The 17,297-nt window shown below is 51.0% G+C and overlaps 1 protein-coding gene across 1 annotated transcript in view; it reads left to right on the top strand.

Annotated features, from left to right (window-relative positions):
- The window catches only part of Fgf1 (fibroblast growth factor 1), a 69,976-nt gene that overhangs the window by 33,305 nt on the left and 19,374 nt on the right, over positions 1-17,297 (top strand). Inside the window, exon 2 of the mRNA XM_048331285.1 lies at positions 16,383-16,597. Within this exon, the coding sequence (XP_048187242.1) occupies positions 16,429-16,597 (169 nt within the window). The 5' untranslated portion in view covers positions 16,383-16,428. The remainder of the gene's footprint in view (positions 1-16,382; positions 16,598-17,297) is intronic.

The raw sequence follows: 17,297 nt of genomic DNA on the forward strand, positions 1-17,297 counted from the left end.
CCCACTCGGGAACACCACGGAAGCTCAGGACACCAGTGTCACCCTTCGTCTGTCCTGGGCTCAGGAACACCCCACGCAGCTCGGATCTGAGGACTCCGAAAGCAAGCCCTAGAAACTGTTCCAAGTGAGACGCCACAAACCCGACTCAGGACACACGGAGAGACAGGACCGATGGCATCCTCGCGGAAGTGGGGAGAGACGAGTCCTGTCGTGTCCACTTCGGGTGACACCGGCTGAGCGGACCCCGGAGACCCGCACTGGACTCAGCTGGAACGGGGTGGGGGGTGAAGGAACCCAGGGAGACCTCAGTGTCAGCACTGGGGGAGAGTTGGGGTTTTACAGGCTTATTTGCTCCTCTTAACCGTCCTGCAAGGTGCCAGCGTTGCCCTCATCCCATAGATGAGGAAAACAAGACTGCAAAGTTACAGGAAGTTAGTGCAGACCCCCCCCACCCTGGAAGCTAGCCCCCCCCAATACTCCAACCCCCCCCCGTTACTGGGGAGTCTCTGCTCTAAACCATTATCACTTCTTCCTGCCTTCCCCCTGATATTTATAATTAAATGGAAGAGCCACAAGAAAATCCAAAGGAAAAGCATAAATTATATAGCTTTATGCAGCCATGAGCAATCGATTTCTGGGCCTCGCTGGTGGAGTGTTAATGGCAAGTGTCCTGATGTCATTAATTATTCAGCAGGTTCTTTGTTGTGAAGATTCTTAAAAGGAAAGTTTGCAACCAAAGGCACCGTTTTCCCTCCTGAGTGGTTTCGGAGAAGGCTTGAAAAGTCCAGTTCCCCAAAGTCCAAACGGAGGAGAAGGGAGGCTTCATTATTTTATGTAGTATGAAAGACGCGAATTTGACTGTGTGCCAGGAGTTGATTACAATAGGGCATTATTCCCTTGAAGGACAGTGATCAACTTGACCGCTCTAGGCACGCGAAGAATTCACTGCTCTGAGGAGAAAGCAGCGCAGAGAGGCCAAGGGACCTGCCTGGAGCACAGATGTCTTCAGCGAGGGGTCAGATGGCAGCCGGAGCCCTGGTGCTGGGTCCCGTGTCTGGGGAGTGAAGGACGGGGACAGACGCGATTCAGAATGCTGACGAGCAGGACTTGGCAGGAGTCTCCCATGTGGCGTGACTGTGCCCGGCTCTCGGCAAGGATGAAGTGGCCACCTTCAAGCAGGCTGTGTTCCAAGCCACACACAAAGAGCCCCGCGTTTAAGATGTGGGAGATGTGCTCCCCTCCAAAAACAACACACACACAAAAAACAGGGTGCCAATTCATACACGCGTAGAGATGATTCTGCAGCAGAGCCACCTCTGTCTGGAGGTCTGTGAGGAGACAGGCGTTGAATGGAGGTCGGAAGTGGAACGTAGCTCAGATGCCGGGAGAGGGGACGCGACGAGCGTGTGCGTACTTTATGGGACAGGGGTCTGAAAGCTCCAACTACGAAGAAGTGATAAGGATACGGAAACGCCAGTCAACCCAATTCGAGCATAACATACTATGTGTGTGTATGTATATATGATATATATATACATATATCATACTGGTGTCTACAGGTATTTACAACTATTATGTATGGATTGCAAAGAAAAAAAATAGCCGGGTGTCTTGGTACGCGTCTGTAATTCCACCCACTCGAGAGGCAGAGGTCAGAGACGCAAGGTCTGGGGCCAGCCTGGGCGAAAGTGTGAGGCCATATTAACAAACGCCAGTAGAGATTCTGAAATGTTTGTGTAAAATCCTTAATAAATGGGCATGAGGTCTCCGCCCATCCCACTGCCAAGGGTCAGCTTTTGTCTGGAGGCGGGGGGAGGGGGGGGGTGGGGGGGTGGATGCCCCTGGCTTCCGTGTCCAGGAGCTGCCGGGCTAGTGAGGAAATCCCACCAAGTCCCGGGAAGTCACGACCTGGTGTGCACACCTGACTCCAGCAAGTCTGTCTGCGAGAGTGAGCACGAGCCAACCACCGTGGGTCGGCTCAGAGAGTTCACGTCGTGGAATCCCAGGGAGCCGTTACACGCACACAGGCGGGTTTGCTTGTGAACGAGAAAAAATTCCTACCGTATTGAGTAAGATCAAATTATAAAAACATACACGAGTTAGGCACCATTCCTCCCTACACAGCAAGCTGAGAGCTAAAGGATTACCGTTCAAAGCCGGCCCGGGCACAGAAGTCCAAGAGACTACTTCTTAATTAACCAGCAAAAAGCAGTGCTGATGGCGTGGTTCAAATGGTAAAGCACAAGCTGATCAAATATGAAGCCCTAAGTTCAAAGCTAAGTACCAGAAAAAAATATTATATATATAATTATTTTATACCATATATAAAGATTACACATGTATATAAACAAGATTGATATATAAACACTTAGGTAAGTGCATATATAAAGAGATTTAGATAGAGGATAGATAGATAGATGATAGATATATATGACTGTACTTTGTAAAAGTTAACTGAAGTTTATTCTGGAAAATAGAATTACATGCAATCTTTTTTTTTTGGGGGGGGAGGACAGTACTTGGGACTGAGTTCAGAGCTTCATGCTTATTTGGACTTGAGCCATACCTTGGTCCTCTTTTTTGCTTTTAGTTTGTTTGTCAAGCTTTTGCCTTGCCTGGCAGACCTCCTAAATAGCTGGGATTATAGATGTGAGCCACTGTGTCCAGCCCCACAGTCTTTAAAATCTTTTAATTGCTATTTATCTGTATTTTCTAGTTTTTCTCTTCCTCCCGTGTATTAAAGGGTTCCTAAGTGGACTGCTTTCCCCTGCTTATTCACTGAACATGAAGGATAAATACCAGCTTTCTCTTTCTCGGGTATGGGCCATGTACCCCTGGGGTACTGCAGAAGTTGTAAACAGAACAAAGACAATGGCTTGCAAAAACACTGCCCAGAGAAAGGGAGCCCCATGCGAAGTCTCCTTCAATCATTTGGGTTATTCAAGGAGAAAGCCCTGGTTCCGCATATTTAAGATTCCGACTCTCGCAGAAGAACGTCTGTACCCCGAAGGGCTCTGTGACATTGGCAGCCAGTGATACCGTTCTTCTCGTGCGTCGATGACTGTCTTTCAGTTACGGGGCTGCTTTACAATTAGACTAGAGAGACAAGATACCTTTTAACATAATGAAGTGCGAGGGAGCTGCCTGCCAGTCCCTTGAACAAGCGACACACAAGGAGGAGGAGAGTCCATCGTGTTGAAGACAACCCCTGCAGAGGACAGGGCCTCCCCTCCTGGCGTAGGAGTGTGCCCTGCGAGGCCCAGGGGGCCCTCCTGTCTGTCCATCTTTACCTTCTGAATATACAGCACAGCAATGATCAGTGAGCAACGGGCTGGGCTGATGACCTGGGCGGTGGTGGGGAGCACCATTGGGAGCCGGGCTTTGAAGCCGCCCAGATGGCTCCTGCTGGGAGAGTGATTGAAGAGGGAGGCTCCTGAAAGCAGATACTATTTCTTTGCTGCGCTTCCCTTGGCGAAAAAGGCCTTCCCTCAGGAGGAAGGTCAAGTCTGGTCTGTTTTTAGAAGAGCTTTTCAAGTGGCTAGTGGGCTGATTTCCTGTGGTTCCTGGGAATTCAGCAGCGGGCCCTCAGGAGGATGTTGGAGATAGGGAACAGGGACCCGATGAGTGAGAATCAATAATTATATCTATATTTGCCTCACTTTTTCCATAAAAATAATCTGGGAGGGAAACACCTGCTTTAGAAGAGCAAAGTTCATTCCAACAGACACCAGAAAGGGACCTCAATGTCCCTCGATGTGAGACAAGAGTCCTCAAGTAGACAATCTGCAACCTGAAATTTTCATTCCTTCCTTCCTTGCATCCCTTTGTCCTTCATTAACAAAACAAATACTCAAGCAATCCCTCTGGGACCACCCCTGTTTAGAGCAGGAGAGGAGGTAAATGAATATAGTTTCTGTCCTCTAGAAGCTTGCAGTCTAAAGGAAGACACATGTGCCAAAGAAGGCTCAAGGTGATGGATGTATAATTAATGACAGGAGGTGCCAGGTGTTGGGAGAGAGAAAACAGGGGGCTGCACCAGAGAATAGTGAGGGGCTCAGATCAAGTGGGGAGGGCTGTGATGAGCTTTCTTAGAAAAACTGACCCCAAGCAATTAGTCACAGAGAGCCGGGTGACCTACCAGAAAATTCAATGAGCATGATAAGGATCGCTTTCTACTTCAAATCCATCAGGCTCCCTACAGAATGTGACATCTTACAGCTGGGTAATTGATTCCCATTACAGTAATTTTGCAATGCATGTCGTGTGTATAAGGACGGTTTACAGGAGAATTATTTCACCCCTAGAGGCTCAAAAGTTCGGTCACATGAAAACACTGGGAAATGCTCAGTCTCCTGTCGGCTTCACTCCAGGCCCGAGCCAAAGGTTTAGTTTGCAGAATTCCAGAAGAATCTCAGGGACCTGACGTGGCGAGATGGTGCAGGGGGTGTAGATCTGCGGCTGTCCGAGAAGAAACGTGTGCAGAAAGATCCTTCTGACCTCTCTTCTTCCTTCTTGTTGCCTGATCTGCTCTCAAAGGCCAGCAACTTCCACGTTTCTCCGGCGTTCACAAGGCCACACCCAACCTGGTAGCTCTGTGATGTCTCAGACATGAGGGGGGGTGGGGGGGAATGAATAGCTTTTAAAAGTCAGATCGCATGAGGACTGTGTCCACGCGATGGCCACCTGCCCACCCTCACCGGGTCTCTGAGAAGTGGCGTTTGAACTATCATGAAATTCCAGGGGCAGACTTATCTCTTAGCTCAGCCTCCTGACTACAAGATCTCAACTCATTTCCAAATGCTCCCTTTCCCTCATCCAATGTCAGTTCTTCCCCAGGGCCTTGTGATAGTATTCTCTTGCTCCATCTTTTTCCCATAAAACCCATCCAGTTCCTGCCAAGGCCAGTGTGTGTGCGGACCTGTAGAAAAGCGAGAACCATGGTGGGGGGGGGGGGGGGGAGGGCACAGGACCTTGAGGGCCACTGGCAGCACTGGAAAGGGGCAAATGGTACAAATGGGAGAGTGGTCCCTTTGCTTGTTCACATGGGATCTAAAAGAGCTGGCAAGGACAAGGAATGTCTAAAAATAGCCAGAGTCCTTAAAAAGAAAGCACGCCGCCGGAGGGAACAAGTTTTATGCTGTCGGGTTGCAGTCTCTGCAAAGACTTGACCCTGGAATGCTGGCACTGAGGCAAATGATTGTTTTCTTCCTGCCTTTGGCTCCGACGCCGCCCACTGAGTCCCTTTGTCAATCCTGGGTCCGGCTGGCTTCCGGTTGGATGCTGGGTGTCAGGGCGGGAGGGAGGTCTGGGGCTTGGTCTTAGCACAGCTGGGGCTGCTCAGCCCTCCTTTCAAGATCCAGAATAGACTCCAATGTGTGAACAGGCTCTGTGGGTTTGCCTTCCTCATTTGTATCCAAGTACCTTGAACATACCACACACACACACACACACACACACACACACACCCATGGAGGGTGTGCTGGTTGGCCAGGCCACAGGTGCGTTTTGGTAAGATGTCTGGCCTCTGCCTCACAGTTGTTATCTAGGCTAGAGAAGGGCAGGTGTGGTCATGCAGCCAAGAGGAAGTCGAGGAAGGCACACTACTAGAACTTCCGGTATGGTGTCAGCTCACCAGTGTGGCGTCTGCACCCAGGCCATCCATAAATCATTCTTAACTCAATTGCCTTAAGCGTTCAAATAAATCAACCCACTAGGACACAGGTCCCAATTAGCAATACAATGGCATCTGAGAACAATTGCATCCCAGGTCCTCCTAGGCCTCATTTTATTCCTTCCTCCTGGCACTGTGACAGGACCCGTACTCTTTCTTCTTCTTTTATGGTGGTGTCAGGGAAGGAGCCAACCCAGGGCCTTGCCACATGCTAAGCACGGGGCTCCGACGGAATGACATCCCAGCCTGAGAGCTGTCCTCCAGACAGCTTCTTTTGACAGATGAAGTGACGTGATAGTCATGACAGCCGGATGCAGTTCTCTGATCGTCAGAGCAAGAGAGCTGCCACCTTTCAAGGCCTTTCCCATCATCGGAAGTCAAAGCCCACCCACCGCCCAAGTGGGCTTTGATTTCACCCTGGCCTTTTATCAGCCATGGGAGCAGACTACCCCCATGGGAGCAGACCAAGTTGTGGGAACAGCTTGAGGACACATTAGAGTGACCACCGAGAAAGCACTGGACTGAGTTCAAGCCTAAGGACCAGAGGGGAAATAAAGTAGTCAGGCACTGGGGCCTGATTTGAGGATTATGGTTTGAAGCCAGCTCAGGCAAGAAAGTCCATAAGACTACTCAGAAAAGCGGTAGACTCCTAGCCTTGACAAAAGCAGCTCAGGGACAGTGCCCAGGCTCTGAATTCAAGCCCAGGACCAACACACACACACACACACACACACACACACACACACACACACACACAGAGAGAGAGAGAGAGAGAGAGAGAGAGAGAGAGAGAGAGAGAAAAGAAAAAGCAAGCAAGCACCAGGGCCAGACACCGGTGGCTCACACCATAATTCTAGCTGCTCAGGAGGCTGAGATCTGAGGATCTCAATTCACAGCCAGCCAGGAGGAGAAATCCCAGAGACTCTTACCTCCAATTACCATCAAAAGGCTGGAAGTAGAGGTAGGGCTCTAGCATTAGAGCAAAATAGCAAAATAGCAAAATAGCCAAGCAAAAGTATAAGGCCCGGAGTTCAAGTCCTAGTGCTGGCACCAAAGAAAGGAGTGAAAGGAGGAAGGAAAGCAGGGTCATGGCAACACCGTCCTTGGAGGATTTGGGTAGGTAGTTGGGTCGTTGAGAGGAATTTTTGAGGGCTCTCAAACTCAACGAAAGCCAATGCCTTCTTCCACTCATTGTCAAAGCTGCTACGCCATTTACATAGGCACAAACACAGCGAGGAGATAGCTTGATTCTCTTTTCACATTGATTGGTTCATACCATGGCTTTGGGAGTCAGAAAGCCTTGCCTTCAGACGTTACACTTTGGCTTCAGAACAGGACAGGGTGCATGATTGCATAGAAGCTATTACTTTATTCATTTATCAGGGTGCATGATTGCATAGAAGCTATTACTTTATTCATTTATCTCGAAGCGCCATACCCCTTCCCACTCCTACAAAAGCAATATCTTACTAGCAGAATTTCTTTGAGGATTAATTCATGTGTATCGCTTGTGTACAACCGTACCTGGTACGCCACACACGTTTGAGAAACAGTTGCTATCATTTATGGACAAATCTGTTATTTATGAGTCTCTCCAGAGCAGGCTATTGGGTAATACATGATAGGACGAGTTTGCATTTGCAAACTGATAACAAACACATACTTTGAAAGACCGAGTTTAAAGACTGCCATAAATTATCTAGGACAAGAGGGAGGGAAAGGCTCAGCAAATAGCCATGGTCCAAGAAGCTGGAAAGTCAGCTCACTTGGAGGAAGGAATGTCCTCGCTGGACCAGGTCTGGAGAGTGTAACTTGCACAATAGATTAAGAAGGTTTTTGGAGACACATCAGTGAAGAAGGTTAAAGGGAGGGGTGGAAGGACTTCAAGAACCTCTCTGCAGGACACTTTGCGTTTGGCTGGAGGCCTGGGCTCTTAAAGCATCCATCTGCAGAAGGATGCTGCTGATGAAGACGAGAGCAGGCCTTCGGGATGGCCCGGGGCCTGCTGGAGCTGCTGGCGTGGGGGCCTCATTAAAGCCAAGAGAGCCAGGGCCAGCAGAGCACTCGGCTGGGCTGGCCCAGGCAGCCTCTGCCTTGCCTCTGAAAGCACACACTGGTTGTTGCGGGCCATTCAAGGAATTCCTGACTCTCGATCGGTCGGAGGCAGGACGGAACCTGTGGCAGGGAAGGGGGGGTGGGGAGGGGGCTGGATCACCCACGCAGGGAGGAGAAAACGACCTCAAATGGGGTGAACAAAGGTATTCTGGCAACGATCCTTAGGAGTGTGTGTGTGTGTGTGTGTGAACTCTTCATGGAGGAGTGGGGGTGAGGAGGGGGCTGTTGTCCTCACATCCCGACAGCTATACTGGGTCCAAGCACCTGTCGCCGGAGGCGAGGGGCTGGGTGAATCAGGGATGGCTAGCTACGCTCCAACCTCTTTAAAGGCAGAAAGTGATTTCTATCACCAGCCCAACATCTGGTATCTGAGAAACCTCGAGCTAGCTGGCTCCGAACCTACATAGATTCTAGGGATTTGGGAAAGGTCGTCGAATCCTAGCTATTCAGGACGCTGAGATCTTGAGGACGGCGAATCAAAGCCAGCGCAGACAGAGAAGTCCACGAGACTCCATCTGCAAAAGAACCAGTGAAAAGCCACTTAAAGCTTCACCTAAGTGGTAGAGTGCCAGTCAAGGGAACGTAGGGCCTTAAGTTCAAGCCCTGATACCACCAAAAGAGAAGAGGAAAGCAAAAGAGAAGGGAAGGGAAGGGAAGGGAAGGGAAGGGAATCCCGCTCATTTATCATGGAATAACTCCAGTGAAGTTAAGATCAGTTTTCTAGAATCAAACAGGTGAACTATTCAGAAGAGAGTCGGGGGGAAAAAAAACCCCAAAGGCCTGGTTTATAGCTTAGTTTAATTTCTGCGGTATAAACTTTACCACCACAACTGATTTCAAGATACAAATAGTTTAAGAGCCAGCAGCCCAATTCCTGACTATGTAAATAACTGGCTTCCATGAACTTGTAGGCTCTGCCTCTCAGACACCGCAGTCAGGCCTACCTCTGACTCAGCTCCACAGTCTGCCATGGGCTCTAGAGAATGAACTGCAGCTCACGGAATGGAGCTGCCATGGCTAGCGTAGGGATCCACCAGCCTGGGCCAGCAGGGCCTCTTTCCAGCTGCAGACCAGAGCTGAGCACAGAGCACTGAGGCCAGAGCGAGGGGGATACAGGCAGCAAAGAACACAGCGTGTCCTTGCCTTCAGCCAAAGTCTCCTTCACCAAAGGGTGTGAGGTGGGTCCCTGCCAGTCTGGCACCGTTCCCTGACAGAAACAACAAGCTCTAAAACTATTAGTCAGATAAGAAAATCAGGGGAGACTGAAGGCTCTAATCTTTTCCCTTCTGGAGCCTTAATTTTCATAGTATTTTTTTTTTTTTTAAAACGAAGGCAATATTGGTTGCAAAGGGAAACAAGAGCTTGGGCCTGCTATTAATCAAAGGGAGGATTTCCAGAACGATCTGAACGCAATTAAAATACATGGAAGGCTCTGGGCTAAGCTCCTCTGTCAATATCTAGAGGATGGTCCTTCCAATTAGAACTCTTGATCACATGTTTCCACTGTAAACCCCTAAGAAGAGACTGACCTGTAGTCGTCAATCAACAAGCCTGTGCAGAATACCGATGGTGTGTGGTCATTTGACAAGTGCTCACTGTGGAAAGAATGGGCAGAGCTGCCGTCCTGGGGCCTCTGAGACTAATGAAGGAGACAGTCAAAAGCATAGTTAAATTATATTCATTCTCTCACTCCACAAATATTTGCCAAGTGCCCATTAGGTGCCAGGCATTTTGCCAAGCACTGGATACCATGGTGAGCAAGACAGATTAGTCCCTACCACCATGGAGCTAACCATCTAGTCATGAAGAGAGACATTAATTAAATAATCACAGGAATGAACGTGTAATTAAAGACCGATGCAAGGGCTCGGAAGATATGTTCATGGTCCTGTGAGAACCGGAGGAACCTGACCTAGTTATGGGGAGTCTGGAAAGGTTTTTCTCCAGGAACTGACAACTGAACGGAGATTGAACAAGGAACGAGTCCTTGAGCAGGTAGACGGGGCGGGGGAAGGAGGAAGCGTGTGAGAGCATCTTAGAGGGAAGGGAGCACGCTGGTTTGGAGAGGGGGCTTGGCGGGAGGTGGGGGGAGGAATCGGGGCTGGGCTCCCAAAGCCCTGCAGACCATAGCAAGGCCCCAGGGCAGGGGGGAGCCACGAGGGCTTCAGGCAGAGGACCACAGACAGCTTTTATACCCAGCACCACCGAGGAGCACGAGAAAAGCAACGGCGGAACCTGTGTGCGGGGCAGGTGGAGGGTGTGTCCACATAGGGCTTTCTGGAAGGGGAAATGTCTGAGCTGAATGACTGGAGCGTGAGGATGACTTAGCCTAGCTATAGCGGGTGGAGGAGACGTGTGTGTGTGTGTGTGTGTGTGTGTGTGTGTGTGTGTGTGTGTGTGACAGAGACCAGAAGATAAAAGCCTGGCAGGTCACGGTAGGAGTCTGGGATTTATCCTGGAGGCAAGCAGAAAGCCAGTCATCTGGTCCAGGTCTGCCAGCCTAGTGACCAGCAGCTCCTGAGTGAGAGGCAGGGAGGAAAGAGGAGCCCGCCGGGCCTGCTGCCGCTCCCAGGTGAGCAGGGCTCTTCCCGGACCTCGGGCAGAACAGCCAGGAGGGAGGGGCCAGGGAGGTCTCCGGAGATGCTAAAGCCAGCCATGACAGGTGACAGGGCATGGTGATCACGGACTCGGTAGCCATGGGTTCTGTTCAAAGAACAGCCAGAACGGAGCTACTTCTATCGGGCTGAGTTTTGCCTTGGGTAGTGTTGGTAAATGTTTCATGCGTCCTTGAGAAGAATGGAGTTGGGGCTTGGGGTTGGGTGAAGGTCCTCTTGCACATTTATTCTGAGAAGTTCAATCTTCTACCACCTCATTAACCGTTTCTGTCTGTTTGCTTTACCATTTAAGACAGGTATATGAAAATCTCCTGTCATCACCACACATTTGGCAAGTCCTCTTTATGTACTTGTCAGTTGTAGCGTGTTATGTATTTATCCATTTGTATCTTATGTATTTTAAGGCTAGGCTATTAGGTATACACGGGTTAGAAATGTTATCTCATTCTGCTGGATTTTTCTATTGTTCATTAGGTACCAGTCCCTTTTGTATCTAATCATTCTTTTAGTCTAATATCTTATCTGGTATTAATATAACCATAGCACTGTGTAATTATTTTTATTGCCATTCATTTGTTGTTGGCTTTTCTTGCTGAGACAAGGCTGTCACTCTGCTGTCTAGACTCACCTCCTGCCTCTGCCCTCAGTGAAGCTGGGGTTACAGGTGCACCTCGCTGAATCCGGGTTACTTTAAGAAAATCCTTTTGTTGTTATTAGTAAGGTGAGGTGCAGAAGGGATCACATTTACACGAGTCAGGAAAAGAGCGCGGTTCTTTTTGGGCAAGGTCACCGCATTCCCTCACATCCTCTAGTTTTACTCCTATGTCCACCCGCAAGTTGTATAGTTCATTTTCAACCTAGTGTCCCGTGGGTATCACTGCTGCGTTATTTACCCTTGGTGCCTCCATTTCTGCACCTCTCTTCGCCCTCCCAAAGACATACAAACACACAAGACAAAAAGAAAAGAAAACAAAAAACAGCAATGAAGAAAACAAAACAAAAAAACCTCTGGTTTCCATTTCCTGGATGGGGTGACTTTTCATCCTTTAACTTCTAACCTTTCTGTAACCTTCCATCTTAAATATCTCATAATCATAGTACAGATAGAATTCAAAAATATAGCCCCCAAATTAGCCCACGTCCCCTTACTTCCGTCACAAGCTTATTTGGGTTCATTTCGGCCACCCACTTTTTCAGCAGAGCTTTACTTTTCTACGCTTCTTCTCCCTTTCCTGGGTACTTGGGACGCATACTGTTTTACTTGTTCCAGGTCATCTCTCTCGGCCTCACTACTTGCTGGTTTGGAATGGATGCGTTCTGCTTATTTTCCTGTTAACTATGTCTCTGAGGAAGGATTGAGGGTTTTGAGTGTCGGGTGATTTTATAGAGACAGGGAGAAGGCCTTACGGCTGCGTTCTGTTTATATATACTGCGCTCGAGGACACATCCAATTACCGCCTTCATGGACCCCACACATGTCACTTTGGGAGTTTTACATAGGCCCACCGGAGTAAGTGTTCTGTATCGTGTAAGAGACAGAGGTTAAAAACAAATGTCAGTGTCTGCCTTCCCTTGACTTTGACAGCCATCTTCCCTGGGCACTCAAGTCACAAATTGTCTCTCGGAAATAGCAGTGTCACTGCAATCGCCCTGAGAACTGAGTCTGAAACAATCGCCTGAAACTCACTTTACGTAACCACTGCTTGCCTTCTTCTTCGTCTTCTCTGCCGTGTTTGTGGCTCCAGTAGCGTGAGGAGAGGCTTCGCAGGTGCCTAGAGAATGCAGGAGGACGTGAGAAACTATTTTCACATCAGTTGAAAAAATCATCTTAAACGGATCATTTAACCACCGCCGACCCAGAGATAGCGGCCCAGGCTTCCAGGAGTGCAACGTAACACATGACACCTTCCAGACTCTTCGGTAACCACGGCGATCGTTTAGCCCTCAGGACAACCCTGAGCAGTAGGTAAGGGGGAGACCCCACCCTTCGAGGGACCCAGGCGCTTCCCTGGGGCCCAGACGCGCGGTCAGCACTGTGCCCGAGTCGCGCGATGCTGCGCGCTGAAACGTGACCGGAATTCCTGTGCGCTCGCCACTCCGTGCCCGTATGCGCGCGGTGTCCCTTGCCTTTTGCTGTCACTGACACAGCGAGAAACTCATCTGGCTTTCCTCAAAGCTCCCCAGTGCCCCCAATCTCCACAGGCTGGCCTGGGTTCCGTAACAATGACCCGCTGTCCACGGGGCTTGAACTCTGTCCCCCACCACACCGATAACCCCCTCCCTCGATGGCCATAAACAGAAGGCAGTAATGAGAAGCAGAGCCCAGGAGTCTCCGCTGGGCTGCTCGCCTGACTTCACTGCGTTAATGGAGTCATTCATTAGAGCAATTTGTATAAATGCCCAAGGAGTTGCCATGTGGCTGCCGGCGCCGCGTTGTACCAGCCTCCTTTCTGGGACTCAGCACGCGTGTGGCTCTCAGCTGTTTCTTCTGTTTTGTTTGGTTTGCCACTCGTGGGGCTTGAACTCTGGGCCTGGGCGCTGTGCCTGAGCCACGTCAGCTCAAGGCCAACGCTCTCCCACTTGAGCCACAGCGCCACTTCTGGTTTTCTGGTGGTTCGTGGGAGATAAGAGTCTCAAGGCCTTTCCTGCCTGGGCTGGCTTTGAACCGCGATCCTCAGATCTCAGCCTCCTGAGTAGCGAGGATCACAGGTACGAGCCTCCGGGACTTGGCAGGCTCTCGGTTTTATGGGTAGACGTATGAACGGAAGGGCTAGGGGTGCCATTGGAAGAAGGTAATCACCCCACGTCTAGCCCTCTTACATGAGGGAGCAGGCAGAGAGCAAAGGGGTGACCGGTCCACCTGCAGGCTCTCCTGTGGTACCTGCGCGGCCCTGGTCAAGCTCGTTTCGCTGGTGAGGCCTGCCCAAGGTTGGCCAGGCCTGGCCATATGCATGAACATGAACCCTATCATATTCTTCGGCCAGAATAGTGCCTACAACCCCAGTCAGCCTCTGGTGCACCTGTTCTTTCTCATCCCATCTGTTCTATTGCCTGGAAGCGAGACTGCAAGTGGATGAAGTCAAGTCCATGCCCAGCACTTACAAAACTACCCAATGAGCCAGGTGCCCAGTGGCTCACGCCGGTCATCCTAGCTACTCAGGAGACTGAGATCTGAGGCTCATAGCGCACAGCCAGCCCAGACAGAAAAAGCTGTTAGACTTTATCTCCAATTAGCTCGCAAAATACGATACTGGGGGCACGGCTCGAGTGGAAGAACATCAGTTGTGAGCAGGAAGCTGTACAAGAGCACAGGGAACAAGGGAGGGCCCGAGTTCAAGCTTCAGTACCAGCAAAGAAAGATAACAGCCCGATGGTGATTCCTCACCCGCGCTGACCCAGGACAAAGGCCTTCCTGAGAGGGAGCTTCCCCACCATCAAGGGAAAGAGCAAACAGAATCCCCACCGGAGGAGACCCCAGGATGAAAAGAAACAATATCTATCCTACCCCAGGGTTAACATTACAAATCACCGCACGTGAAATTCAGTGACAGTGACTTGAGTGTCACTATTGCCTCCTGTGCATCAAATTGTATACAGAACTTCTGACGTGCAATGGACATCAGGTTAAGAAAATGCTTGTAAAAATTCAAGTTTTTATGATCTCTTGTGTCCTTAAAAGGAAGGGATCCGTTCGTGGTGTGTGCTAACGGAGAGGTGATGGGTGAAGAATTCACATTTGGAAGAGGGAAATGGCTTTGCATTAGAAGCGAACCCAAAGGCCTTAGCTGAGCGGCAGATGGTTCATTAGCGCACCTGAGGCTCTGTGTTTGATCCCTAGGATAGAGAGACAGAATCCAGAAAGGAGTGGCCTATGGAACTGGGGTGAGAGGCTGAGTGGAGACAGAAGGAAGCAGAAGTGTCTTTGAATGAGAGGGAGGGTTGACAGCCAGCCCAGTGAGTGAGAATCGAGAGGAAAAGCTGACACGAGTAACATTGTCTGCTTTTAGCTTTAAATGCAGTTCATAGAATATAAGCAAAACGTGTTCTGTAGATCCTTGGGTGGCGGGTCCCCAATCAGTAGGGTCCGGTGACAAGCCTGGGTGGCCACCGCGTGGGAATAAGGTACCAGAAATACTAAGATGCCAGAAGCGGATAACATGAACAGAAGCATCCCACGCGAGTTCGAATCCCAGCGTCACAGGATAGACTATGCCGAGGGGTGGCTCGGTTTGTGGACGAGCCTCCTGTGAGGACCTCCCACCGGGCTGCTCCAGGCTAGGCCAGGTCAGGTGCCTGGCGTGGTCTGGTGGACTCACAGTGAGGGGGGGCAGCCAGGAGGTTTGGTGTCTGGCTGCCAGGACGGCGGGGCCAAGGGAAGAAGCTGTTGCTGGAGGCTGCTGGCGTTCAGATCACAAGCGAGAGGCTATTTGAGGCCATGGGCACGAATCGGGCGCCTCTCAGCACTTCAACGCCAGCCCATCCCTTCCCCTTTCCTAATTCCAAGGGGAGATGAGGGCTTTGGGTTCCCAGACCCACTGAGGCGCTCAGCTCTACCACCTGTGGCTGTGGACTTGGGATAGATCATTGGACATCTCTAAACTTCGATTTTGCATATAGTAATATTTGTCACCAGGTGAAAGGGCCAGGTGTAATACGTCCAGAACATGTTGACGTTGATGGCCACTCGATTATAAACCCACTTGGTACTCCCCACGTGCCGCTAACATCTGGTCTCTCCCTGCGGAAGGTTCTACGCTAGCTTCCTGCTCTTTCGGGGGTATCTTTCTTTTCCAGATTTTGTAGTCACCTGCCCTTCCTTCAGCTAAATGGTGGGCAAGTACGTGCCTTCAAATCCTAACGTTCCTTGGCTTTGATTTTTATAACCTTAGAGGTGGCGATTAGTACAATTTTACAGTAGTAATATAAATTCGCATACAGTGGTACATACAAGACTAGAGGCTTATAATATACAACATGGCCACTTGCGTGTTAAAAGACTCATGCCAATGCTAGCGGCTCGTGCCTGTCATCCTAGCTACCCAACAGGCTGAGTTCTGGAGGATTGTGGTTTGAGGCCAGCCCGGATAGAAAAGTTTACTAGACTCGATCTCAAAAAAAAATAACCAGCAAAAAGCTGGGCTGGACGCATGGTTCCGGTGTAGAGCACCTCCCTCGCAAGCCCAAGATCTTGAAATCAAACCCTGCAACTTAAAAAAAAATAACTAAAAGTAAGCCTCCTAGGAGGATGAAAATGGCCGGTGTCCCAGGACAGACTTGACCTGTGGGCGAGGTACAGGGCTGTAGGATGAGCAGGAAGCAGGCCTCCCACAGTTCCCTTGGGTGCCATGTTGGCCCTTTAAAAGCTCCCCCAGGATGCTTCTCAGCCTGGTTCTCCAGTTCAGGCTCTGCCTCCCCGCTCAGCCCGGGTATCTGGTCACCTCCGTTGTCCCTGGGGTGCCTTCGCTCACAGGTGGCCAAAGTCCGGGTCACCAGGGCTCCCTGCTACACCCAGACCTGGCAGTACCACGTCAAGCCCTGTGTGTGTGTGTGTGTGTGTGTGTGTGTGTGTGTGTGTGTGTGTACGCAGGCCCTCAGTCCTGCTCTCTTGGCTCCCCTGGGTGTTATTTTAGAGCCACTCTGGTGTTTAATTTGGGGATGTGTATGGACCAGAAGGAGGGAGCAAACATGATTCCACCCCCCCCCCTTCTTGGCCAAATGATTCCATGTGAAGTTCTAAAAAAAAAAAAAATGCACCCCTTCGTGCAAAGCTGTGACCAATTAGGAAGGGAGCAGAGCCCGGCAGCCCTCCCACGGGGGAGACCGTCCCCCCTCCCTCCCTCCCTCCCTCCTCCCGCCTCACCTGGGCAGCGCCCCAGCCAGCCAGCCCGCCCCCCCCAGGGCCCCCCCCCCCGGCACAGCGGCTGTCACGCCTTTGCAGGGGGAAAATAAAATATTCTACAAGCCCGTGTCATTTCTTACAGCCCCAAGCGAGCGCCTCGTCACCCCGGCCCCGCGCGCGGAGGAGCCATGGCCGAGGGGGAGATCACCACCTTCGCCGCCCTGACCGAGAGGTTCGACCTGCCCCACGGGAGCTACAAGCAGTCCAAGCTCCTCTACTGCAGCAACGGCGGCCACTTCCTCCGCATCCTCCCGGACGGCACGGTGGACGGGACGAGGGACAGGAGCGACCTGCACAGTAAGCGCTGCGGGAATCGCGCCCTCCCCCTGGCTGGCTCTTCCTTAGTGGAGCATGGGGGGGTGGGGCAGCTCAACCCCAGGACCGGCTTCTCCCAGGCTCTCCACAGCCGGGGTGCAACCGCAGATCCGGGTTTGGCTTGCTGGATCCGTGATGGGAAGAGCCCGGCGGGCGGGGACAGTCGATCCTGCCCAAAGACGGGGGCTCGGTTTCAGCTTAACCGACTCTCCGGGGCTTGATGCGCAAAACCCCAGTGCATAACCGCAGTCTTACGCTTCCTAAACGAGGCAGCTTTCGCCCTGCACTTAATCGGGCAGGCGTGGCTGGGGCAGAGGAGGGGCGGACTCCTTCTCCAGACCCTGGGGAGGCCGGGGCAAGGGCCCCGGGGGCAGAAGGCTGGCTTTCCCTGCTGAGCCAGAGGTATGCTTTTAGGGAAAAGAATCTTCTTCAGCAAGTGTGGAGACTTCTTCCTTCGGCCCAGAACCTCTGGTGCTGGGGTGGGCATTGGATAGTTGGACTCTGTGTCCTGCCACCATGTCTCAGACATTCTCTGAGTACCGGTAAGCCATTGTGGGTGGTAGAAAAGCCAGAAGGCAGAACTGGCCCATGCTCAGGAAGGATCAGTTGCAAGAGTCAAATGTACAGAAAGTCAGGAGAAGTGGGATGAACTCAGAAGATAAGAGAGGGCACAGGCAGGAAG

Source organism: Perognathus longimembris, chromosome 22 (assembly GCF_023159225.1).
Source record: "Perognathus longimembris pacificus isolate PPM17 chromosome 22, ASM2315922v1, whole genome shotgun sequence".
Lineage (NCBI taxonomy): Eukaryota > Metazoa > Chordata > Mammalia > Rodentia > Heteromyidae > Perognathus > Perognathus longimembris.